This window comes from Coregonus lavaretus (genome assembly GCF_964263955.1).
Source record: "Coregonus lavaretus genome assembly, chromosome: 6".
In the NCBI taxonomy this organism is placed as follows: Eukaryota; Metazoa; Chordata; class Actinopteri; order Salmoniformes; family Salmonidae; genus Coregonus; species Coregonus lavaretus.
Genome location: NC_139993.1, coordinates 36059622 through 36086542, shown reverse-complemented (window position 1 = coordinate 36086542; position 26921 = coordinate 36059622). Strand labels below are relative to the sequence as shown.

At 45.2% G+C, this 26921-nt stretch overlaps 1 protein-coding gene across 1 annotated transcript in view; it reads left to right on the top strand.

Annotated features, from left to right (window-relative positions):
• Positions 1–26921, top strand: part of celf5a (cugbp, Elav-like family member 5a) — a gene marked incomplete at both ends in the record, with an annotated part of 228051 nt that overhangs the window by 14700 nt on the left and 186430 nt on the right. The window contains one exon of the mRNA XM_084163224.1: positions 12278–12360. Within this exon, the coding sequence (XP_084019350.1) occupies positions 12278–12360 (83 nt within the window). The remainder of the gene's footprint in view (positions 1–12277; positions 12361–26921) is intronic.

The window sequence follows — 26921 nt, the reverse complement described above, 5'->3', positions numbered from 1 at the left end:
AAAAGATTTGGCATGTGCCCTCAGATCCTCAAAAAGTTCTACAGCTGCACCATTGAGAGCATCTTGACTAGCTGCACCATCGCTTGGTATGGCAACTGCTCGGCATCCGACTGCGATGTACTCCAGAGGGTAATGCCTACGGGGCCGAACTCCCTGCCATCCAGGTCCTCTATACCAGGCGTCAGAGGAAGGCCCCAAAAATGGTCAAAGACTCCAGCCACCCAAGTCATATACTGTTCTCTCTGCTACCGCACAGCAAGCGGTACCGGAGTGCCAAAGCTGGGACCAAAAGGCTCCTGAACAGCTTCTACCCCCAAGCTATTAGACTGCTGAACAGTTACAACCCTTTATTATTTATTTATTTATCGTAATTTTTTGGCACTGACTCTTGCACTGGCTCTTTGCACACTCACTTGACTCTACCCACGCACTGACACATACTACACTGACACTCCACAACACACACACACACACACACACACACACACACACACACACACACACACACACTCACACACGCTCACACACACATGCATATTGACGCCACACACACACACATAGACACACGTTCAGACTGTTCACATATGCTGCTGCTACTCTGTTTATCATATATCCTGATTGCCTAGTCACTTTTACCCCTACCCACATGTACATACTGTATTACCTCAATTACCTCAACTACCTCGTACCCTGCACATTGACTCGGTACTGGTACTCCTTGTATATAGCCTCGTTATTGTTTTTATTGTGTTACTATTTCCTTTTTTATTTCGCAAATATTTGTCTTACTTTTTAACTCTGCATTGTTGGGAATGGGCTCGTAAGTAAGCATTACAAGGTAAAGTCTACACCTGTTGTATTCGGCGCATGTGACCAATAAAATTGGATTTGAACTGGACAGTTTTTGTGTTTTGCGAACATATCTTTTGTGATTGTCCCCACAATGTTCTCACCAGACCTTTCCCACAACCTAATGAAACATTCTGGGAATCTTTAAAGAACAGATTACATTTGTTCTAGGAACCTTCTTGCAACATAAGGCAGATGTTTTATACAAACATTGTATAATCATCAGCATGACTGGACAGTTATTGTGTTATGAGAACATTTGCCGCGACCTAACGATTTTGGTGTGCTGAGACGGTACACACACTGCACTCTGATTATATTCACAGCCATACAGGCATCCTATTGCTAGGTTTTTGACAGATTTAGATCTCACAGCAGGTGGAACAGTTTGTGAAGTTATATTGACAAAATTACAGATCTTCAATTCCGCAGGAGACGGTAGGCATCGCAATTGGATGCAATGCATATGCAGTCATCATGGTTAGAATGGGCTTTAAGCCAAATTAAGAAAAATTATATAACCTACATCTGGACTAAAACCGATCCCTCCCATGCTTTGTCAATTATTTATAAGCAAAAACCATGTTTACGTGAATCTGGGCACTGAGTGAAGGTCACCAGACCAGACTAATACAATAACTGAGCTCCGTTCACAACCCTCCGATGTCTGTAAATATTGTAATAAGCAACAGGGTTTCCTCATAAAAGATGTAGCAGTTCAACTGGCTCTGACAGGACAAGCTGTGGGCCTTGACTTCAGGATGAGCTATAGTCCTGTAGGTCGTTGTCTCTGCTGTAGGCTAGTGTATGTTGGGAACACACTTACCGGTGGCAGAGTGAGTGGGAGGGTAGGGGGGGGGGGGGGGGGGGGGCATTCCTGGCATCTTTGAAGGCTGTTATTCAGTGACCTTTTAGCAACATGCTTGCTGCTTTCAGAGGGTGCCTACAGCAGGGTCATGGGCAAGTCTGTGGGAAAACATGGACTGTCTTTTGAGACGTTGTCTGATAGCCCTTGTAGCCCCAGCTACATGCATATGAAATGAATTGGTTTCCATTAACCTCGGTTGTGGGTGATTTCACAGTGGTGGTTTTATCAGCCGTTGTCTGGACTGGAGGTCATCATCAAGGATGTCTGCGCCATTAAGTCTTGGGTTGGGTGACCATTCGTGTTAGGTTTTATTTTACACCCCCTATTCACAGTTGATTTGGTTTGGAGATGTGATGTCAAATCAAGGTTTTGGTCACAGTGCCACAGAGTGATGACGAAAGCTCTTGATTATGCTTCGTAAGTTACACATTCGACTTTGGATCCATGTTTTAACTTCACAGAATGTTTTTGACAATGACTTTGCTGATTTTGTGGTAGCCTTAATGCAAATGTTTTGAAAGAGGAGTAAGGCTTGTCATATAACACGCTGTGCAACTTGAATAGTTTGTCAATAAATGAAATTAAGAATGCATTTTTCTTATTTATTTACCTTTATTTAACCAGGAAATCCCTTTATATTAAAATCTCTATTTCAAGAGAGACCTTGCTTGAGGCGCTTTGAATTCATTAATGCTCTATTGTTTGGTTTGTTTTGCTAAGCATGATAGCAAAGTAAGATGGAAATACATTTCCAAAGTATTTTTCCCTCTTCAAAGTTAAAATGATTTAGGTCACTAAAATACATGGAGTAAGAACTAGGGAGCTGGTTCAAAATGTTTTAGTCTGCCGACTTCTCTCTTTAAAAGGCGTAGAAGGTAGGGTGGTAAAAGTATAGCACCTTCTCACCCATGCTCACCGTTATTCCACTGGGCTAAGTAGGAGGATAGAGGCCTATCTATTTTGTATGGTGCTGAGCTTAAAGGAGTGCCATCTCCTGCAGAGCAGAGTGTACCGTAGAAAGAGGGGAGAGGAGAAAGGAGGAGAGGAGAGATAAAGGCAGCGAGAGTGGCGATGGTTCTGTATGTAATGCTCTCTGCTCTTTTAAAGGTCCAATGCAGCCATTTTTGTCTCAATATCAAATCCTTTCTAGGTAAAAATTAAGTACCTTACTGTGATTGTTTTTAATAAAAATTGTAAAAAAGAAGCAAAAATAGCTTCTTAGCAAAGAGCAATTTCTCAAGCAAGAATTTTGCTAGGACTGTCTGGGAGTGGTTGAGTGGGGAGGGGAAAACTGAAAATTAGCTGTTATTAGCAGAGAGGTTTGGAACTCTCTTTCTTATTGGTCTATTAACTAATTTACTCCATGTTGATGTCACCATGGAAGGCCAAATCTCCCTCCCACAAAACAGGCTGAAATTTCAGGCGGTCTTTTCAAAGGGCTCTTAAACTAAAAGTTTACAGTATTATTCCAACCTCATAGTGTGTAAATATATATAAAACACAGGAAAATCACTTTTTTGACTGTACTGGGCCTTTAATGTTGTGTTTGAGCTTGGCCGGGCACTGACTCATTTTAGAAGCTGGGAAAATGAAATAACAACATTGAGGAGATTTTAATGTAATGTTTTGTGATAATCCCTCTCCATTTTGGAACGCTTCAGGAGAAGTCATGCGACAAAGCCTCTTTGGTACAAGCTAGGGAAAATAATAAGATACCTGTTATTTGTCTTTCACCCAGTGTTGTGCCCTTGGAGAACCCACTATTCCCCTGTTTTACTAAAAACAATCAGAGATTAGTCAAGCCATCCCATCTCTTAGAATGGCGCCTTAATGCAGTTGCAGAGACATTGTGGCCAGTGTCAGCCAGGCAGAAGTGACCCGAGAGGGATGGGAGGGAGCACAGCCACACATACTGTATGCAGACATACAGAGAAGTGGACAGAAGACAAGTGACAGGCAGACACATGGGCAGGCACAATAGATGAGTGGAGTGAGAAAGATGAAGTGATTGTCAGAGCAGCAGAAACAAATGGTTGCTTCTATCCTAAGGTGTTGTGTTGAGAGTGACTGCTGGGGCCATGGAGTAGTCTTCAGACAGGTTTAAAGCTGTATCCACTGTGGAGGGCCAGGGGACCTAAACGAAGGGATTTAAGGTGGAGGCAAGGGGGAGGTGCAGAGGGCAAGTTTAGCAGATGTTTAACATAACCACCTCCGAGCTGCTGATTCAATAATACCAGACATGTTACTGCTCATAATACTACTATTACTACTTCGGTACTTTTTCAATACTAGAACATGAAAAACGGTTTGGAAATAGAATTTGTGTTACTTTCGGTAATTCTGTCAAATGGGTCTCACGGATTGAGTCTGTCTATCAGCACAGCCGATGTCCCCCACGTAGCGCACCTTGCCTGCTCCCCTTACTCATTGCTAGCCTGCACTGGGAGTCTGGGCTGCATCATGTTTAGCTCCTCACTCATGCTGCACAGAAGTTAACACGCTTGAATAATGTGACACAGCATTTATAATGTTGAAACTATGAATTACTGTTCGCAAAACAATGTCCATACAGGCTAGAAGAACTTTACAATGCAAAAAGATACCGGTAGCTTCCAGCTTTGTAGGCTGACTTTCCTTGCTAGCTTACAGCTGAAACTAACATCAATTCACTACCCTAGTACTTTGTTTGTGATAATATGCAAACCATAACGCAAAATATGCTGATTGCCACCAAAAACTTTATACATTCACTCGGGAGTGTTTTCTCTCTCTCTCTCTCTCTCTCTCTCTCTCTCTCTCTCTCTCTCTCTCTCTCTCTCTCTCTGTCTCTCTCTCTCTCTCTCTCTCTCTCTCTCTCTCTCTCTCTCTCTCTCTCTCTCTCGCTCTCTCTCTCTCTCTCTCTCTCTCTCTCCCCCCTGTGCCCACTAAGCCGTTGGGTCCGCCCTGCAATCTCATTGGATAATGCTGGGCAGGCCTCTTGCTAGCGGTCACTCAAATGCGAGGGGCTGAAGCTCATTGGCTAGAACTCAAATTGCTAGGGGGCTGGCCCACGTGGGGGGAGATGTAGGGAAAATGGCGTCGCTCGACTTTTATGCAAATGTTGTTGATCAGTACAATAAAATAAGTGCCACATTGAAGGGAACGAGATTGTTGGTCTGGACCAAGTGCCATTCTGTGACTTAGGCTAATATGCGTTCTGTTTTTTCCTACTACTAGTCCTAGAGGCTATTATTACTATTTATACTATTACTACTCCTAATGCAATTCTTCTACCATTGCTATTACTGGTAATGCTGCTACTACTTTGTACTACTACTAATACTACTACTACTACTACTATAATAATAATAATAATATGCCATTTAGCAGACGCTTTTATCCAAAGCGACTTACTACTACTACCACTACTACTATCACTACCACTTATGTAAATGTATAAATGTAATTTATTACTGTAATACTACTATTACAAACATATGTCCTGAATAACTAATTAAAAATCAACATTGAAACAATGAAAACACCCATTATGATGGAAAATGTCTGAATATATTGGGTCCGTGAGGGACGTGTGGAGATGCACGCTGTTCAGCATGGGTATAAATAGAAATCTGTGGTATTTCCGAAAATAGGTTAAGCTGCCATCGCTGTGCTGCTGGCATGACATCACTGATTGCCTGCCAGCCTCCCCCTAAAGACTGCTCCCATACTGGGGAGAGGGAGGGGAGATGGAGGGAGGTGAGGGAGGGAGAAAAGCAGCTGTAGCCCACTGTGGGGGGCTCTCTCTTCCTCACCCCCAGCTTTGTTCTCACTTCCTCATCACTCCATCCTATGGAGGAGTGGTAACGCTCTAATCGCTCCACTGCCAGAAAGAGAGGCCTTCTGGAACAGCATGTTGTCAATGGCTTGGTGCTACAGTATAGTGTATTGGAGATGCCTCACACCAATGTTGGAATTAGGGTAACAGAATTGCAGAAGATGCAGATGTACAGTATGTACAGTAAAGTGGCCCCATGCCATGTAGGAATAATCATTGGTTTAAAGGCCTTAGATTAATAGGGACCCATTACTTTGTCACTGCAATTCTGGTGATGTACATCTTATAGTAATTTCCAAAATGGCAGCTTTCCCATCTTTGACTACTCATAGTGATAACGGCGACTTAATTAAAATAAAAAAAGACTAGACTCAGATTAATTAATAACAGATGATTTCGCCTATCTATATTGGCAGATTTTTGGCTCCACAACCTTGAGAGTTTGTAGCTCTTTAACTGATGAGCTAAGAAGGTTCTCTCTCTTTCACTGTGCCAGTAGTCGGCTTTAAAGGACGAGACATTTTTGGAAGCGTATCGCAGGCACTGCCGTTAACAGGAAATACATCAATACAATTAACACGGTGGCACCTGCTCATTTGCAAGACCACCTGTGTTAATGATTATTATCATTCCACTCCAGCCCAGTGGTCAGAGGAAGAAAATGCTCAGGGAGAGAGAAAGAAATCTGTAATATTTGGCATGTTGCACGTAATTTCAAATCTGTGTGTGTATGAGGAATCTGCTTTGTGCCTCAAAGCACATAATCACTAGTCGAAAGACAGGAGCGTGCAGCAAGGTTTACTCGTTAGTCTATTTAGTAAGGAATCTGGAACTGTGCAATTCATGTTTTCTCCAAATGCCGCCTGAATGGGCGCTGTGAAATGAAGTGCAGTGGATGGTGGGCGATGAGAGGGGGACTGCGTTCTTCTCATCCCTCTCTCATCCATCTCGCGCCAGCCTTTGAGCTTTGAAGCTTCATCTTTAAAGACACCTTTCCCAATTTGTCAAATCAAAGGACCTCAAAAGAGGATCTGTCTCTCAGCCCAAGTCAGTTTGGAACGGCCTATCTTTGACTAATGTGAATTTACTGTGATCAGTTGATTTGACACGAGGTTCAAACCGCGCTGCTTTTTGAAAACAGGACAGTAATTGTATGGATATCACATAAAGAATGCCAATGTGGCTAACTAACATAGAACCCCATTGTTGTTTCTATCCTATAGTTTTTCCCAGCTGTAGTATAGCCTATGCAGTGTTTATGGTCAGGGCATGTTCATGTTTTTCCAGGGGCCTGTTATAGAAAATGAAGAGGAAGAAATGCAGTTTTCTGACCTTGATGGGGCTCACAGAAAACTTCTTATTGATTTCCCTGTAAATCCCTTAGCTGTAGGCTAAGAGGGGACTTGGCAAGTCAACTCCCATTGCCCTCCATCTGATGAGGAGTCTAAGCCATGTTCCTCTCGCTCAGTCAGTCCACCCACGCCTGCTGTGGCCGCACCACTGTGAACGTACACAGTATTTACTGCACCCTGAAACCCCAACCATTAATGGTGTCAATTAGCTTCTTCATCAGGGATGCAGGCCACTGGATGTATTTATAGTGCTGGCCTGGCACAGGCTTAAAGCAGGCTGAGACCATTCATTTAGTCAGTCCATACAGGAAAGCTACATCCACTGTAGGTTCCAAGTTCCCACCACAGTATTGGCCCCTATAGGAATTTACAGTAGTATTGTTTTTAAGTCACTGCCCAAGAGAACCTTAAACCTTACAAACCAACTACTGAATAAACTACAGTGGTTGAGTGTGTGTGAATTTGTCAAGGCCTATTTCTTGGCCCCTTTTCTTCCAATGGATTTCTACTGTATTGATCCGTCTTTCAGAACGAATTATTACGTTTTACGGTGTTCCTCACCCTCATTATGCACGCCGCCACCCAGCCGAGAGGCCAAGACCCTTACTGTACACACACTGTACAAACCAGCCAGGTCACCCGTGATAGAAGTCAGTTTTCGACGTCCATCCATGTCTGAGGACGTCGGGAGATGACGTGGAAACCGGCCACTAGGTGCAGCAGTGAGCGCTGTTACATTCAAGTAGGTTTCGGTTTTGCAAAGGCGTTGTGGACGGGGATGAAGGATGGGCGTAAGCATCTGCCACTGATTCCAAAGGTTGCAAGTTTGAATCCAGCAATGTTTTACGCCTATCCCAAACCTTAACCCTTACCTTAACCATTCGGAGTCAATGCCTAACCTTAAGAATTCTGAGTTAATGCCTAAACTTAACCCTAACCTTAAAATGTTTGAGTTATTGCCTGAATTTAACCTTTTCAAACAACTTCGAAATATGACATTCGAGAAACATGGATGAACGTCTAATTCTGACATGAGACTGTGAGAGTTAGTTGGTACAAACACAAAACCTTTACTGTACACACACACAACTGTGTTGGTCCACACAGACCTGGAGTGTGTCCTTCAGGATGTATTTCATGCTCAGGGGCCGTAGTGTATGATGAGTGAGCACAGCAACAAATCAATGGCCTGGGTCTCCTTCACCAGGGGTCACAGAAGCTACCAGGGTTTGTTACCAGTGTTGACACCAGGCCCTCTTACATTTTAGTCATTCAGCAGGCACTCTTATCCAGAGCAACTTACAGCAGCAAATCGGGTTAAGTGCCTTTCTCAAGGGCACATCGTCCAATTTCTCAACCTAGTCGGCTTGGGGATTCAAACTAGCGACCTTTCGGTTACTGGCCCAATGCTCTTAACTTCTAGGCTACCTTCTGCTCCTTGACTTGCAGAAAGCATCTCAATAGTCTTGAAGTTCTTCCTCTCCTTGTCTCACCCCACCTTCATTTGTACTGACATGAGAATGCAGGTGAAAGCAATATGTTGCCTGCCAAATTGGACTTTGCCTTCACCTATCGAGGTCTTTCATATTAGAGCAGATGGAAGATAAAGAGAGAAGGAGAGGAAGCGTCTTGAGACTATTGAAATTACAGTGCAGGAGGGTGCAGTGCTGGAGGATGGAGGCTCAGCCACATGCGGTTCCCTTTAAGGTGCCTGACTTAATTAAGGTTTACAGGTTACGCTAGAGTACTGCTTATATTACAGCACTCATTACAAGGTAATTAGGCTGGGGCAGGGAAAATATTGTTGTCGGAACAATGAGTGAAAGCGCTTTGGAAAGTACCCCCACCTCTTCCCTTTGTTCTCCTTGAGCAGTGGCTTGGTGGTTGGCTGTGTGCGTGCAGATCTGGGATCAGGGGTTTGGAGGTTGAGGGAGTGATTAGAGCAGTAAGGACTGCTCTGAGACTAGCCCTGATTACCCCTCCTAGTCAATCTGCGCCACAGAGCTCCGCCACGCCTGCCACTGATTCAGGTAATAATCACATTGTATCAGTGCTGATGATGTGCATTTCGGGCTCCGGCCCCTTAGAAAGTCTATCATTTCCCCCAAGCCCTTGCAGCAGTAAATGAAGTAAGCAAGTAATCTACCCTCAGCGATGACATTTTCCACGGAGTACAAATGAAGTGTGAGGGAGCGGGAAGGTGATGAGTAGAGACCTGGGCCAGGGCTGGCTCTGTTTCTGCTACCTTCACACTTTTGGTAGAGTAAATGCCACAGAGAGGGGAAGTTCACACCTTTTCATTACACTGGGGCAGGGTCCTCTGGGGCACAGAGAGGGAATAGAGAGGTGGAGTGAGAGACGCTGTGGTGCGTATGTGTACATTGGGCTGTGTGTGTGTGTCCGCGTGCATGTGTACGTTGGTGTGTGTGTGTCTCTGTGTGTGTCTGCGTGTGTGTGTGACATTAGGGACTGAGTGCAGTAGGCTCTTAGAATAAGTGCTGATTCTGGAAGAGTAGGGTTTATCAGTAGGACCTCTACACTTAGCAGGAATTACCTACACTTCACAGATTAGGGCCGAAGGTGCTTGATCAGACACACGTTCCCTCCTGCACTAGTAATGGAGGGCCTCGTTGGCAGGAAATCACCCTGCAAATGGCTGCTGTCGGAGAGAGGAGAGGAGAGGAGAGGAGAGGAGAGGAGAGGAGAGGAGAGGAGAGGAGAGGAGAGGAGAGGAGAGGAGAGGAGAGGAGAGGAGAGGAGAGGAGAGGAGCCGGGGAGAGAAAGACAGTCACCCCAATGCCGCCATATGTCCCTCTAGCCTGATCAGCACTGCATTCTCTCTGAAGCCTCTTTCTATCCTCTCTGTAGCCTCTCTGTAGCTACCTCAGCTGATGTAGTGGAGCCACACGTCAGACAGGAGTATATAGGAGCAGATGAGGAGGAGTAGGAGGAAAGAGGAGATTCTCCACTAGAAATCAACGTGTGAGATAAGGGCTGTTTTAGATTGGTATCAAATGATGCCGCGGTAGGATCATATTTTCCACACTGTGCCTTCCCTTCGCTACGTCAGCAACACCACCAGCCTCTGTCTCTGGGTTACATCGCTGTTTGTCGTGTTTCAAACAATTTCATCAGGCTCCGACGTCGGGACTTGGTATGCAACGCAACGCTTTCAAATTGTACATGTTTGGATTCCAATTATGAAGTTGTTAGAGCTTTCGCCCATGGCCAGCGGATTCTTATTAAGCCTTACATTAAAGAACATAGAGACACATTTAGATTGAGTTCATGTTCTCCTTTGTTTGTTGGCATTGTGGTTGTTATTAATTTATTCTCAATGCCGTATGTGTTACACATTAACGAATAAATCCAATTTGGGCAGTGTTGTGATTGTAATATGCGAACGAGGCCCTGCTCAGTGAGAGATAGGGGTGGCACTCAAATAAACCAACAACACAATTTCCACAGAATAACAACAACAAAACGGCCCCATTTACCACCATGGTCTCCTCAGTGAGACAGGGCTGATGTTATGTGGGGAAAAAGCATCATGATAGAGTGATTTGCTTGGTGGCCATTGGAAATCATTAGGTTAGGGCCAGTAGGGACCAGGGGTGGGATGTGAAGAGAGCTACACCATGACACCAGGCAGTGCTACAGTCAGCCACTTAAGACTGATGTCGTCACCCTGACAGACTCCATCACTGTCCATCCATAACATACATACAGACCCAGAGAGAAGGGACTAGAGAGCAGAGACTAGCAGGCTGCTGTGCTGGGAGACTGTTGGGCTGTATAGGGACGCATGGCATAGGGACGTAACACAGCCTGGCCAATCAATGGATCAATGCCTGACAAAGTCCCCCCTCTTTTGTGTTGCGCTCTAGCAAAGGTTACTATAATGCACTGACCTGGCTCTATGAAAAGGCAGTAAAAGAAAAGAATAGCTGGGGAAAAAATGCTGGGGTCATTGAAAGTCTATGTAGCGTTGCTCAGGGGAAAAATATATGCATAAGCATGTTGTAATACAGCCAGGCGACAGGGTGCGAGAGGTTGAATGAGGTGGTGAATTTATGGACGGATGAAGGTGATGTGATATGCAACATGGGGAATGAATAGGAATATTGTCTCTCTAAAGACAGCTAATTCATCACCACCCACTGAATATATTTTCTGTTGAAATATGATGCGTAATGTGATGGCTTCTAATAAACCGTCTCTAAAATGGCAGAAATATGATAGTGTGTGGTAACCCACATGAACTTCATTAATATAACACTACCAAATCTATTTATTCAGACATGATTGCATCAATACCTCTCCGGGGTCTCTCTCTCTCTCTCTCTCTCTCTCTCTCTCTCTCTCTCTCTCTCTCTCTCTCTCTCTCTCTCTCTCTCTCTCTCTCTCTCTCTCTCTCTCTCTCTCTCTCTCTCTCTCTCTCTCTCTCTCTCTCTCTGTCTCTCTCTCTCTCTCTCTCTCTCTCTCTCTCTCTCTCTCTCTCTCTCTCCTCATCTACCTCGTTGCTCTGGGCTGTCTGAGTGTCTGCAGGAGCTCTTTATTTGGCAGACAGTGTGCGAGAGTGACATTAAGTGTGTGTGTGTATGTGTGGTAGTCACCTGGTGTTCTTGTAGCTGGGCATTCGTTCTGTGCTCAGGGAGCCCTGAGGCCTGAAGCCCTCCCCTCCTGCCCTCCATCCACCCTCCTCCATCCCTCCCACCGTCTGCACAGTTTTCTAGTCCTCCCATCCCTCCCTCCCTCCCTCTTTCCCCCTCTCTGTCCTGCGGCCCTGCTCCCTCTCGCTGTCTCTGCTGCTGTCAGAAGGGTTCAGTGTTGTGCATCACGGCAGCATGGTAGGCACTTTGGACAGGGAGAGGCTGATCTATGGCACTGGGGCTGGGATAGATAGATATAGATAGAGAGGGAGAGAGAAGAGAGAGAAAGAGCAAGAGAAAGTGAGGCACAGAGAGAGAGAGGAGGGAGAGAGAGAGAGAGAAAGAGAGAGAGAGCATTCAGCCTGAAGGCCAGCTGAAGATAGAGTTTATGTCTGGATTGAGAGTGTTCCCAAGTAGCAGCTCTTTCTGCTTCATTGTGAGGGACACTTCCCCTTTCCAGGGTGTTGTTTTTCATGACTGACAAGGGCCTGAGACTAAGCGAGGTTGATGGGGACCCAATGTTGTGGGTGGAGGGATTCGATTGAACACAGTTGTTGCCGAGTGTTGTTGTGCCCAGTAACTGACCTAGGGTTGATATCTATTGTCAGTCTTGTCTTGTTTGTGACTGAGCTAGTGTTGCCACTCCATGTTTAGTGCACTCTCTTTTCATCGGTGTTCAGTCCCCAGTGTTCAGATAGGCTTGTGTTAATATCTGCTCCCCCCCCTCTCTGTTTTTCAGGCTGCGCGTTCCTCACTTACTGCGCCCGCGAGTCGGCCATCAAAGCCCAGAACGCCCTCCATGAACAGAAAACACTGCCAGGGGTAAGTCTCTACCCACTTCACCACCATGCCATCTGAACACAGCCCACACCACCACCCACCAGCCTACTCCAACCCGCTCCAACCCCAGAGATAAAAAAAAAACTTTGGAAAATGATTCAATCAATAATCCAGGCTTTTAAGGGCCGGTTTGAACTGTTTAATGTGTCTGTTCTCCGGGGACTATAGCCAGCATTGATCAGATGCACTCCGCTCGCACTTTCTGAGGCAATGCCATCAAATGTCAATTCATTTGTTCTTTGCATTTGCTCAAATTGGTCTCTTTACAAAAGGCTTAGTGAGTCATTGTTGTTCACTTAGAAAAAGGGGAAAACAGAAATGATATGCACGAGGGAAGAAAGAGCCAATTTGAAAATAGGAAAGGGCACTGTGTGAGAGAGGATTTCTGCGTTTATAAACCATATGTGTGCATAACTGTGCACAAAAGGTGTGCGTGTTCATGCACAGTATATGTGTGTGTAGTGTGTGCATCTCTGCATTTGTACACAGTGTGTGTGTGTGTGGGAGTAGTCATCTGACTATTTCCCCCACTACGGCAGATAGCAAGTGACAAGGACATCGTCGGGGGCAGTAGTAATGCCGGGTCTCCTACAGAGACAGCATGGCTCAACATTACCGGGTCAGAGGAACATCACAGATAGACAGACCAACCCCCATCTCTGTGGAATAATACAAGAAGGAGCCTAGCCAAAAGGCACATGTTTCACATTAAACATGCAAATACTAACACTGCAAACTTTGAACATTTCTGGCGTTTTTCTCGAAAAACAAGTTGTTTCTTTTATCCTTCAAATTTGCCAAGCTCCAGGCTGGAGGGCTTTTCTTCTTCTTAAAGAGCATAAAAAAATAGAAAAAAAGAGGTTGTTCTTTGAGAGAACGCCAAGGGATGCGTTGACGAAAGGCTATAACTGTGTTTAGCAGTGCGTTAAAGAGAGGGGGATTATTTCCCAGCTCATTCCACCCGGCTCGTAGTTTCCTCCGTCTCACAGAGTCGCTAATTGCGCCCCCTTGCCAGCCTGGGAGGGCATCCGTCAGGGTTGACCCACCACTGGGATTAAAAGGCGAGATGTAGATGAATGTATAAATGAGGGGTACGAGGGCACTGAGAGGCTGGCAGGGAAAACACAGTATCCAAACCATCTGGCCTCTGAAAGATTTAACATCCACAAGGATGGATGACCACCAAGCCATGTCAGGGAGAATTAACAGCCTCGTGTAACTCCTCAACTCCTCTCTCTACATGTATGTTTAATATATTATGCATCGGTTTGTTTTTGCTGGTAGACATGTTCCATTTACAGTACACAGTCACAAACACATGCATAAAATGGTAATCATGCACTTATATTGGGGCATCCAATATCATCCGACAAACTACGTTACCCATACAGTCCCGTCATACAATCCCCAGAAAGAGAATGCGTTCTCACACCGTATGAGCCTTCTAGGTTCTTCCCCACTAATATCCTACACTGTACTGTAGGACTCTGAAATGGTACTTTTCCATAAATCAAACCCCTCGACTGCTTGCCATTGAGTTGTAATTCCACCGAGTGTCACTTTTACTCATGGTGAATACACAGAGGTTAGCATGGCGGTGCCTTCCCTCTCACCACTGTGCTGTGAAACAGTTACCCCTTCTCCCTTGTTGCCTAGCCCCTGCTCTAGCCCCTGTGGAGAACCCCTGCCTCCTCTCTTCCTGAGATATAACATGTCACACAAATAGAACAGGCAGACGTTGCCGTGTGTCAGACCCCACCGAGACACCCATACGAAGGTGCGTACGTACACACGCATACACCCCCCCCCCAACAGAGCGAGATTCCCCTGTGGAAAAAGAGAATCAGATGGGTGGTCGGAGTTATAGCTACACCAGCTACACTCAACAGCGTTTCTGTACTGCATCCGGTAGTCAGAAAGACAACGTAGAAACAACACAGACACTACCACAGCGCCAGCCACTGTACCATTACTGGTAACACACCGCTACCATCAATCCGTCAGAGACGTTCTCCATCTATTGTACTCAGAAGAGAGAGGAACTGATAGTAGCATGTCTGTTTTCATGTTCAGGAAATGGCGACAGGGCCATGGACAGAAATAGAGTGAGAGAGAGAAAGAGAGAGGGGAATGATAAAGGGATAGATGAAAGAGACAGAGTGAGAGAACGTGTGTAGTAGATATGTTGTACTGTAGCAGGCTGGCTGTGCTCAGTGCATTGTGGATTGTGTGCTCTGTGGGCTGGAAAAGCTTCTCTGCGCTCAGCGGCCTCTCGCCAGCCAGCCATCAAGTCAAACAGCCAGACAGCCATCCAGCCAACCCCCCCCCCCCCCCCCCCCCCTCCCCCGTTGCTCTGCGCTGATGGTAAGTAGATATGCCAGTTGTTTGTTTGAAAATACTGCTTGATATGCAGTTTGCCAGGGGCTATGGTGTAATTAATGTAAACTAGGATTCCCCAGGAGAGGAGTTATGAGTTATTAACAATTGCGTTTTGTCATTAACTCCTTCACCGCTGGCTGTGCCCCCACTTAAAGATGTGTGATGTGATTGCCATCTGATCAATGTAAAACCAAATCAATATAGACAGTATATAAACATATAGTCAACATGAATGTATAGTACATATTCCAGGTGTATACAAGAACCCTTACAGGCAACTGAGTTTCAGGCCCACCATTTCCCTCTTGCCTCCCTGCACACACTCCCTCATAATGCTACCTGGCCTTTCATGGGCTCATCAGGAATTGCTCACCACAATATTCGGAGGGCTATTGTCCGAGTCCCCAGGAAGACATTTGCTGCAGAAATGAATAGCATGCCCTGATGGCTGTGTACTGAGCTGGAATATAGATCTATGCGGTTCAGAGAGAGAGAGAAAGAGAGAGAGAAAGAGAGAAAGAGAGAGATAGAGACCCGGGAGGGCAGTGTGTGTGGCTACAGAGTGGGACAGGCTCTGACAGCTGTCCAGGTGCATACAGTACACTGCCATCATGTCAGGGCCCTCTGTGGATACAGAGAGTGGGGTGTTGTGAAAAACATGTGCACATGGCAGCTTGTCGTGATCACACAGCGCTCACATCACTGATCTGTATGTGTGTTATTGTGTACTGTATACAGTACTGTATATGTTTGTGTGCACGTGTGGTGTGTGTGCCTGTGTGTGTGTTGTGGGGCAGACAAGCAATCACAATGTCAGCTAGTTTGACGTTAATGCCACTAAATAAAAGAAAGGGCGTCCCTAGGCTATTTTCTAACAGTTTTTTAGATTGCTTGATGAACACTGCCTAGTTTGTTCTTAGAATGTTTAACAGTGGCAACGTGACAGACGCGACCTATCGGGGGAGAAGTTTCTGAGACAGTTGGTGTGTCAGAGCTAGCCCCAGTCCCCTACACAAGTCCACCAGAGATTGACTTCACACACTCCACACACCAGCTCAGCATCATAGCAAATCCCACATCCTTCACATAATCCCTCCTCCCAAATCCAACTGATCCAAGAAAATAATCTTAATTTTTTCAGCCGTATACATATCAGTGTCCTTACCCCCTTCTTTGGACATGCGACCATGATGAAAACCAGTAATTGTCTATGTCAGGTGGCTGCTGGTGTATGTGCACAGCATGCATTTCCTTGTGGTATTAGTGCTGCTAGACCTGGGTTGACTGTAAGAGGATGGCAGTGATTCAGGATCAAGGTTTATGGAAATAACATCCGCATTAAACTCCAAATGAGAACAGGAAGAAGATTATGCTGTGTCACATACAGTGCATTCAGAAAGTATTCAGACACCTTGACTTTTTTCCCCAAAATTGATTAAATTGTATTTTTTTCCTCATCAATTTACACACAATAACCTATAATGACAAAGCAAAAACAATTTATATAAAAACAAGAAAACGGAAATATCACATTTACATAAGTATTCAGACCCTTTACTCAGTACTTTGTTGAAGCACCTATGGCAGCGATTACAGCCTCGAGTCTTCTTGGGTATGACGCTACAAGCGTGGCACACCTGTATTTGGGGAGTTTCTCCTATTCTTCTCTGCAGATCCTCTCAAGCTCTGTCAGGTTGGATGGGGAGCGTCGCTGCACAGCTATTTTCAGGTTTTTCCAGAGATGTTAGATCGGGTTCAAGTCCGGGTTCTGGCTGGGCCACTCAAGGAAATTCAGAGACGTGTCCCGAATCCGCAAGTGCATTGTCTTGGCTGTGTGCTTACGGTTGTTGTCCTGTTGGAAGGTAAACCTACACCCCAGTCTGAGGTCCTGAGCGCTCTGGAGCAGGTTTTCATCAAGGATCTCTCTGAACTTTGCTCCGTTCATCTTTCCCTCGTTCCTGACTAGTCTCCCAGTCCCTGCTGCTGAAAAACATCTCCACAGCATGATGCTGCCACCACCATGCTTCACCGTAAGGATGGTGCCAGGTTTCCTCCAGACGTGACGCTTGGGATTCAGGCCAAAGAGTTCAATCTTGGTTTCATCAGACCAGAGAATCTTGTTTCTCATGGTCTGAGAGTCAGTTAGTTGCTTTTTGGCAAACTCCAAGTGGGCTGTCATGTGCCTTTTACTGAGGAGTGGCTTCCGTCTGGCCACTCTACCATAAAGGCCTGATTGGTGGAGTGCTGCAGAGATGGTTGTCCTTCTGAAAGGTTCTCCCATCTCCACAAAGAAACTTTGAAGCCCTGTCAGAGTGACCATCGGGTTCTTGGTCACCTCCCTGACCAAGGCCCTTCTCCCCCGATTGCTCAGTTTGGCTGGGCGGCCAGCTCTAGGACGGGTCTTGGTGGTTCCAAACTTCTTCCATTTAAGAATGATGGAGGCCACTGTGTTCTTGGTGACCTTCAATGCAGCAGAAATGTTTTGGTACCCTTCCCCAGATCTGTGCTTCGACACATTCCTGTCTCGGAACTATACGGACAAATCCTTCGACCTCATGGCTTGGTTTTTGCTCTGACAACTGTGGAACCTTATATAGACAGGTGTGTACCTTTCCAAATCATGTTCAATCAATTGAATTTACCACAGGTGGACTCCAATCAAGTTGTAGAAACATCTCAAGGATGATCAATGGAAACAGGATGCACCTGAGCTAAATGTTGAGTCTCATAGCAAAGGGTCTGAATACTTGTGTAAATAAATTATTTCTGTTTAAAAAAAATTTTAAATGTGCAAACATTTCTAAAAACCTGTTTTCGCTTTGTCATTATTGGGGTATTGTGTGTAGATCGATGAGGAAAAAAATAATTTAATACATTTTAGAATAAAGCTGTAACGTAACAAAATTTAGAAAAAGTGAAGGGGTCTGAATACTTTCCGCATTAAATTAATATGCTCTTATTAGCCACAGGTCTCACTTTTAGCCTTCAACAGACATGAAATATGCATGTTAAAACGCTACAGGAGCGGTTCAGGATGGATAACGTCTAAGAAAGAAGTGTCCAGGGTGCCGCTCTAAAACCCTTGGTTTAAGTAGTCCTGTCTAGCTCAGTTGGTAGAGCATGGCGTTTGCAATGCCAGGGTTGTGGGTTCAATCCCCAGGGGAGCCAGTATGAAAATGTATGCACTCACTAACTGTAAGTTGCTCTGGATAAGAGCGTCTGCTAAATATGTAAAATGTTTAATCCTGGGAGACTGTATGAGTCTCAGGCTGTTATTTAGTTGGTGTGAGCAGCCAATGAGCTCTCAGGTGGAGCCGCGTTTAGTCTGACAGCTCGGGGAGTCCAGAGTGCAGGGCTATTCTTTAAAAAAAAAGCTCTGTTGATTCATTGAGATGACAATGAAGTGGGTTTGTGGATTGTGGAGCTCTAAAGGTTTATATCTGTGGCCAGGCATGTCGGAATGTTATTACCCTGGCCAACTTTCAGTGATTAGTAGAAAGCCCTGACGGCGTCAAAGAAGAGGGTGGTATATGCACCATAAGTTTACGCTTATGAAGCTTTATTGTGATGCACTCTTATTATAGATTCCACCGTGCCACAGAAATATTACTGCAGTGCCAGTGGCAGCATGTTAGGACTAGGAAGGAGGGAAGGAGGGAGGGAGGGAGAGAGAGAGGGTGAGAGAGAGAGAGAGAGAGAGAGAGAGAGAGAGAGAGAGAGAGAGAGAGAGAGTGTGCACTTGTATGTTTGTGTGTGTGTGTGTGTGTGTGTGTGTGTGTGTGTGAGGAGGGGGGGGGGGGGGGGGGGGGGGCTGCTGTAATGGCACTAGGGTGTAATGTACGCAGTAAAGAGCTGCTGTACCAGAGTGCTCCTCAGGGACCTAAATCCCCACACCCCTGGAGCAGCAGCCAGAAATAGACTAAAACACATAGGGCTGGCTAACTGTTGGGCTTTGTGTTGTTTTTCCCCCTCCCGCTCTCTCTCTTTCCTTCCTCCTTTCTTCTTTTCTTTTTTGTGGTAGATTAGCCACATATTTAGACAACCCGCCTCCTCCCAGGGGGCTTTGCTGCTGCTTAGGGTATTTAGCAGAAAGCTGGCTTTGCACTCAATCTGGTCTCAGAGTATTTCTTATAATTCTGTATGTAAATCCGTCACACTCCATTTAGTATGATATGTTAGGTTTCGTATGGAATGTATTCATTTGTCGAAATCCATCACACATTTCGTATGATATGTTACTAATTTGCAAAACGTATTATATGTTACGAATTCTAGCTAGGTGGCTAGGTGGCTAATGTTTGCTAGCTCGCTAACGTTAGCTAGGCTAGGGGTTAGGGTTAGGGGTTAAGGTTAGGGTTAAGTTTAGGAGTTAGGTTTAAGGGTTAAAGTTAGGGGAAGGTTTAAGGTTAGTGTTAGGTGAAGTGTTAGCTTAAAGGGTTAAGGTGAGGGTTAGAGGAAGTGTTAGCTAACATGCTAAGTAGTTCCAAAGTAGCTAAAAAGTAGTAAGTAGTTGAAAAGTTGCTAATTATCTAAAATGCTAAGGGTTTCAGTGATGAGATTTGAACTTGCAACCTTTTGGTTGTAGATGTTTGTGTTATACACCCACCCATCCACCGACCCGTGTTTGTCTTAAGTAACCATCTGTCTTATGTAACCATACCAAACGTAACATATCGTACTAAATGGAATGTCTCGGATAATACGAAATGATCTGAGACCAGGTTGTTGCACTCTGCACCTGCTTTAAAGTGGAACTGACAGCGCTTTAACTACTTTACAGATATGAAACAAACAGACAATCATAATATCAGTCAAAAATATACAATTCCCAGTTTATGCTACAAAATCAACTTTATGAGAGGTTTTAAAAATAGGTTCTATTTGACTCAACATTCCATGTCGTACACTAAGGCATTGTTGGCAGAATAGATGAAAGCAGTTCAATGCATGATTCATATAATTCACCAATACATTTCTTGGTAGTCCAACAAATATTGCTATCAGGTTGTACATCATAGCTGGCCTGGTACATTGTTTGCTGCCTACATTCGGGATGCACTCTTTCAGTTTCAATGACTCAATGTTTTGGAAAAAAACTGACGAATGTAACTAAGGCTGGGAATGTCAATACAATTAAACTAGCAAGGGCAATGATCACAAGTCAGTCATAACGTGGCTAATATGCTAGCATATCTATTTATGTAGGAAGTTAAAAACACAGACCCTAACGTTAGCTAGATATCTAGCTAGCTAGGTGCTAGGAGGACGTCATGTCATTGGAGGAGTGGGTGAGTGACTGACCTTTTCCCCTCGTATCATTTTTCGGTGGCCACACAGCTAGAGATGAGTGTGTCATTTGGTTAGCTAGCAAGAAATGTGAATCGCTTTGCTAGCTAGCTATGCTGAACGATTGTTATCCAGTTAACATATCTCTTGCCTTCGCAAATGCACTCTGGCTAGTTATCTACTCTGATTTCAGAGTACTCTTGTCTGAGTGTGCCAGAGCGCAGAATAACTGATGAATTTACAAACGCGCAACACCCTTTGAATATGACCAGTTGCAGTAAACGTAGGCAAAAAAAAGTAATAGTTAGTCAAGAATGCTCTAGATAACATGTAAACAGCCTAACCAAATCTGCTAGGGCAAGTAAAATGGTCAGTGAGGTGTTCTCTTATTTGTGGCTGGAAGTAGCTAGCTAGCAAGCTAGCCAACTTTAGCCAGTTAGCTTGGGTGCTTGGTTGGGACAATGCATGCATTGGCAGGCAAGCTGCAGAAGGACGAGCAGGCTGTTCCCCATCGTTTATCAGTGCAATTTTGACGGCCAACTAGCTGAAAAAGTTTGAGGGGGTTTATCTAATGTTCCTTTGTTAGATTTTAGCTCATCTTGCTCTGGCTAGCGTTAGTTGTTGATCTTGTTGTTGATGATGTGCATATAGGGAAAGATAGCCTACCTTTTTATGGTTGTCTGATCAATAGGCTCCCGAGTGGCGCAGTGGTCTAAGGCACTGCATCTCAGTGCTAGAGGTGTCACTACAGACCCTGGTTTGATTCCAGGCAGTATCACAATCCGGCAGTGATTGGGAGTCCCATAGGGCGGTGCACAATTGGTCCGGGGTAGGCTGTCATTGTAAATAAGAATTTGTTCTTAATCGACTTGCCTAGTTAAATAAAGGTTAATAGGACTGGAATGTTCCTAAATGTAAGAGGACTCCCATGGTATTTAGCTACATATTTGCAGAAATCCATTCAAGTGTATTTTGTGGCTTTTGCCGAATGCGTTCTAATTATCTAAAGTAGCACAGTTGCAACTGCCTGTAAACACACAGTCCAGTTCAAAGTGAACGATGGCAGGACCTTGTGGCAAATGGCTTGTTTGCATATAGGCCTACTGTACCTCTGATTGGCTATGGCACACCGGTCTGCGTAGACCACGGTCCTGGACGAGACAGATGTTTTTATTAGGTTTTATTTACTGCAATGTCTATTAATTGTCCAAACGCATGGCCGCTTTCCCACTCTATATTGCTATAGAATTTTCACAAATGCCTTAGTATAAGTAATTCCCAAACATTCTAAGAATGTACGAAAATGACCATATCTAAGTGCTCGCTTGTCAGAAAATGTAAAACAAAGTGTCATATTCTTCCTGGGGGTGTATAGGAACAGATTTTAAGAGAAGGAACTATGATAAAATGCTTAAACAAAACACTGGTTGCTGTACGGACATTTTATGGCTTGTTTTATGTTCCGCAGGTAGAGAGGGACAGGGCTGGAACAGCCATAGACATAGTTTGGGAAGTTTGTATTCCAGAATCCAGCAAACTCTGCAGCGGTGGTTAGCTAAGGTTTTAGGATGATGTGGTCACATCTTGATGCAGAGAGACAGGGATGTAGTTGTTATGGTGATGTATGACCTGGAGGAGACTCAGTACGGGACATCTCTTAACACCAACACCAGGAGCTTTGGAATAAGCTGAAGCAGAGAGACTGCCCTATTGGGTTATTCCCCACTGTAACACACTGTAACACGGTGTCCACCCTGAGGATAGAACAATGGCACTGTCAACCACCACCACCCTCTCCCCATGTGACTTTGACTTGTGGCTCATACTGAGAAAATAGCCTGGGAAACAGAATAATCTAACAAACCTGCCCATTAAGCCACTTCGTCATGTGAAGTGTGCTATTTCTTATCTGAGGTACAGGTTGAAAGAAAGAGATGAATTATTAATGTTTCTTATTTTTAGCCTCTTTAACCTATTTCTGGTTGTGGCTGGAGACCGGCCTTGTGTCTGTGGGATTGAGTCATGTGACGTTGTGATCTGGGTTAGCTAGTTAGCAGTGTGACGCTAGTCTGATGGTGATGTCTGCCAGGCTGCTAGCCGCGCCCACTATGACCTGGCTCGGTTCAGTTCTGCTTGGCTCGGCTTGGTTCGGCCTGGCTCTCATCTCTCTGTCTGTTTCCCTGGCGGGCCAAACCAGATGAGTCCGGTTCCGTTTCAGGCCAGGAGGAGGAGCGGGGCAGAGTGGAGAACAAGGCCCAGATAACGTGACTGCCAATCCATCTTGGTGTCCCTGAACACGCCTTTGCAGGTGTGTGCCACTGCCTGCAGACAAACACACACACACAAAAAGGGGAAGAGACTGCGTGTGTATGACAAAGTGTGGTCCTGAATAGAGGTGTGTGTGTGGAGGTAAAAAGATTAGCGCCGCCCCAAAACAGGATATTGAAATAGACAGGGTGAGAGTTTAGGAGGCACTTGAAGCAACTGGAAAACATGAAGGGCACACTTAAGAAACATCTTCCTGTACTGCTAATTGGAGTTGGCACCGCACTGCCCATGCCTGATGCATCTGGGAACGAGAGACAGGGGTGTGGGAGGGGGGCCAAAATAGGGCAGAGAGAAGGGCAGAGTGAGAGGGTAGGAGAGGGTGAGAGAGAGCGAGAGAGAGGTCCACCTATACAAGACAGCAGTGCCCACCTTCGTCCGGACCCTAAAGGAGGAGTTGGGCCCTCAACCACAGCCCCAACACCTCACACAGAAGCAACAGATCAACAGACACCCCGCCCAGACCAGCGAGACACTCTCCCAGACCTGTGGGACCCCCCTCCCCGGACCTACACATAGAGGACCCACGCCGAGAGGACCTACATCCAGACCACAGCACCACCAGCCACATCCACACCCCCACCCCAACCAATCAACACCCCCCCCAAGTCAACCATGCCCACACCCCATTTAGGCCCCCTCAGATCAGACCTATGCCCCTCCTGCCCACCCCATGCTCCCCACTCCCGCAAAGAGGGCCTCAAAATGAAAGTCACACATACGCCCAGGTCGTGAGCAGGCAAACAGGCCCAACCCCCACTCTTACACTAGCCCAAGCCAATGGCATGTACCAGATACTCAGCAGGCTCTGCTCACACCTACTGGTCTGAGGCCAAACCACACGACTAACCTTCACTATCTCATCCTGGAATATCCCAGGCCTGAGGTCATCTGCCTTTGGCCTAAAGAGCAGGAACCTGGACTTCACCAAAGAAATCAGAAATACAGACATTGTCATCCTACAAGAAACATGGTATAGAGGAGATGGACCCACTGGTTGCCCTCCAGGTTACAGAGAGCTGGTAGTCCCATCCACCAAACTACCAGGTGGGAAACAGGGAAGGGACTCAGGGGGTATGCTAATTTGGTATAGAGCAGACCTAACTCACTCTATTCAATTAATCAAAACAGGAACACTTTACATTTGGCTAGAAATTCAAAAGGAAATTATCTCAACAGAGGAAAATTTCCAACTGTGTGCTACCTATATCCCCCTACTAGAATCCCCATACTTTAATGAAGACAGCTTCTCCATCCTGGAGGGGAAAATCAATCATTTCCAGGCCCAGGGACATGTACTAGTCTGTGACGACCTAAATGACAAAACTGGAAAAGAACCTGACATCCTCAGCACACAAGGCGGACAAACACATACCTGGAGGTGACAGCATTCCCTCCCCCATATGCCCCCTTAGGCACAACTATGACAACATAACCAACAAAAACGGGTCACAACTCCTGCAGCTCTGTCGCACACTGGGTATGTACATAGTCAATGGTCGGCTTCGAGTGGGCTCCTATGGTAGATACACCTACAGTGAGGGAAAAAAGTATTTGATCCCCTGCTGATTTTGTACGTTTGCCCACTGACAAAGACATGATCAGTCTATAATTTTAATGGTAGGTTTATTTGAACAGTGAGAGACAGAATAACAACAACAAAATCCAGAAAAACGCATGTCAAAAATGTTATGAATTGATTTGCATTTTAATGAGGGAAATAAGTATTTGACCCCTCTGCAAAACATGACTTAGTACTTGGTGGCAAAACCCTTGTTGGCAATCACAGAGGTCAGACATTTCTTGTAGTTGGCCACCAGGTTTGCACACATCTCAGGAGGGATTTTGTCCCAATCCTCTTTGCAGAGCTTCTCCAAGTCATTAAGGTTTCGAGCCTGACATTTGGCAACTCGAACCTTCAGCTCCCTCCACAGATTTTCTATGGGATTAAGGTCTGGAGACTGGCTAGGCCACTCCAGGACCTTAATGTGCTTCTTCTTGAGCCACTCCTTTGTTGCCTTGGCCGTGTGTTTTGGGTCATTGTCATGCTGGAATACCCATCCACGACCCATTTTCAATGCCCTGGCTGAGGGAAGGAGGTTCTCACCCAAGATTTGACGGTACATGGTGCCGTCCATTGTCCCTTTGATGCGGTGAAGTTGTCCTGTCCCCTTAGCAGAAAAACACCCCCAAAGCATAATGTTTCCACCTCCATGTTTGACGGTGGGGATGGTGTTCTTGGGGTCATAGGCAGCATTCCTCCTCCTCCAAACACGACGAGTTGAGTTGATGCCAAAGAGCTCGATTTTGGTCTCATCTGACCACAACACTTTCACCCAGTTCTTCTCTGAATCTTCAGATGTTCATTGGCAAACTTCAGATGGGCCTGTATATGTGCTTTCTTGAGCAGGGGGACCTTGCGGGCGCTGCAGGATTTCAGTCCTTCACGGCGTAGTGTGTTACCAATTGTTTTCTTGGTGACTATGGTCCCAGCTGCCTTGAGATCATTGACAAGATCCTCCTGTGTAGTTCTGGGCTGATTCCTCACCGTTCTCATGATCATTGCAACTCCACGAGGTGAGATCTTGCATGGAGCCCCAGGCTGAGGGAGATTGACAGTTATTTTGTGTTTCTTCCATTTGCGAATAATTGCACCAACTGTTGTCACCTTCTCACCAAGCTGCTTGGTGATGGTCTTGTAGCCAATTCCAGCCTTGTGTAGGTCTACAATCTTGTCCCTGACATCCTTGGAGAGCTCTTTGGTCTTGGACATGGTGGAGAGTTTGGAATCTGATTGATTGATTGCTTCTGTGGACAGGTGTCTTTTATACAGGTAACACGCTGAGATTAGGAGCACTCCCTTTAAGAGTGTGCTCCTAATCTCAGCTCGTTACCTGTATAAAAGACACTTGGGAGCCAGAAATCTTTCTGATTGAGAGGGGGTCAAATACTTATTTCCCTCATTAAAATGCAAATCAATTTATAACATTTTTGACATGCGTTTTTCTGGATTTTGTTGTTGTTTTTCTGTCTCTCACTGTTCAAATAAACCTACCATTAAAATTATAGACTGATCATGTCTTTGTCAGTGGGCAAATGTACAAAATCAGCAGGGGATCAAATGCTTTTTTCCCCTCACTGTATAGCTCATCTCTTGGCAGTAGTACTGTAGACTACTTTATCACTGAACTCAACCCAGAGTCTCTCAGAGCATTCACAGTCAACACACTGACACCCCTATCAGATCATAGCAAAATCACAGTCTACTTGAACAGAGCAATACTCAATCATGAGCATCAAAGCCAAAGGAACTGAATAATATTAAGATATGCTATAGATGGAAGGAAAGTATTGTGGAAACCTACCAAAAAACAATTACAGTGGCTTGCGAAAGTATTCACCCCCCTTGGGATTTTTCCTATTTTGTTGCCTTACAACTTGGAATTAAAATGGATTTTTGTGGGTTTCTATCATTTGATTTACACAACATGCCTACCACTTTGAAGATGCAAAATAAAAAAAATTGTGAAACAAACACGAAATAAGACCAAAAACAAGAAAACTTGAGCGTGCATAACTATTCATCCCCCCCAAAAGTCAATACTTTGTCCTGCTGGAAGGTGAACTTCCGTCCCAGTCTCAAATCTCTGGAAGACTGAAACAGGTTTCCCTCCAGAATTGTCCTGTATTTAGCGCCATCCATCATTCCGTCAATTCTGACCAGTTTCCCAGTCCCTGCCGATGAAAAATGGTGTTCTCGGGGTGATGAGAGGTGTTGGGTTTGCGCCAGACATAGCATTTTCCTTGATGGCCAAAAAGCTCAATTTTAGTCTCATCTGACCAGAGTACCTTCTTCCATATGTTTGGGGAGTCTCCCACATGCCTTTTGGCGAACACCAAACGTGTTTGCTTATTTTTTTCTTCAAGCAATGGCATTTTCCTGGCAACTCTTCCGTAAAGCCCAGCTCTGTGGAGTGCACGGCTTAAAGTGGTCTTATGGACAGATACTCCAATCTCCGCTGTGGGCTTTGCAGCTCCTTAAGGGTTATCTTTGGTCTCTTTGTTGCCTCTCTGATTAATGCCCTCCTTGCCTGGTCCGTGAGTTTTGGTGGGAGGCCCTCTCTTGGCAGGTTTGTTGTGGTTCTTTCAATTTTTTAATAATAAATGTAATGGTGCTCCGTGGGATGTTCAAAGTTTCTGATATGTTTTTGTAACCCAACCCTGATCTGTACTTCTCCACAACTTTGTCCCTGACCTGTTTGGAGAGCTCCTTGGTCTTCATGGTGCCGCTTGCTTGATGGTGCCCCTTGCTTAGTGGTGTTGTAGACTCTGGGGCCTTTCAGAACAGGTGTATATATACTGAGATCATGTGACACTTAGATTGTACACAGGTGGACTTTATTTAACTAATTACGTGACTTCTGAAGGTAATTGGTTGCACCAGATCTTATTTAGGGGCTTTATAGCAAAGGGGGTTAATACATATGCACGCACCGCTTTTCCGTTATTCATTTTTTAGAATTCTTTGAATTAAGTAATTTTTTTCATTTCAC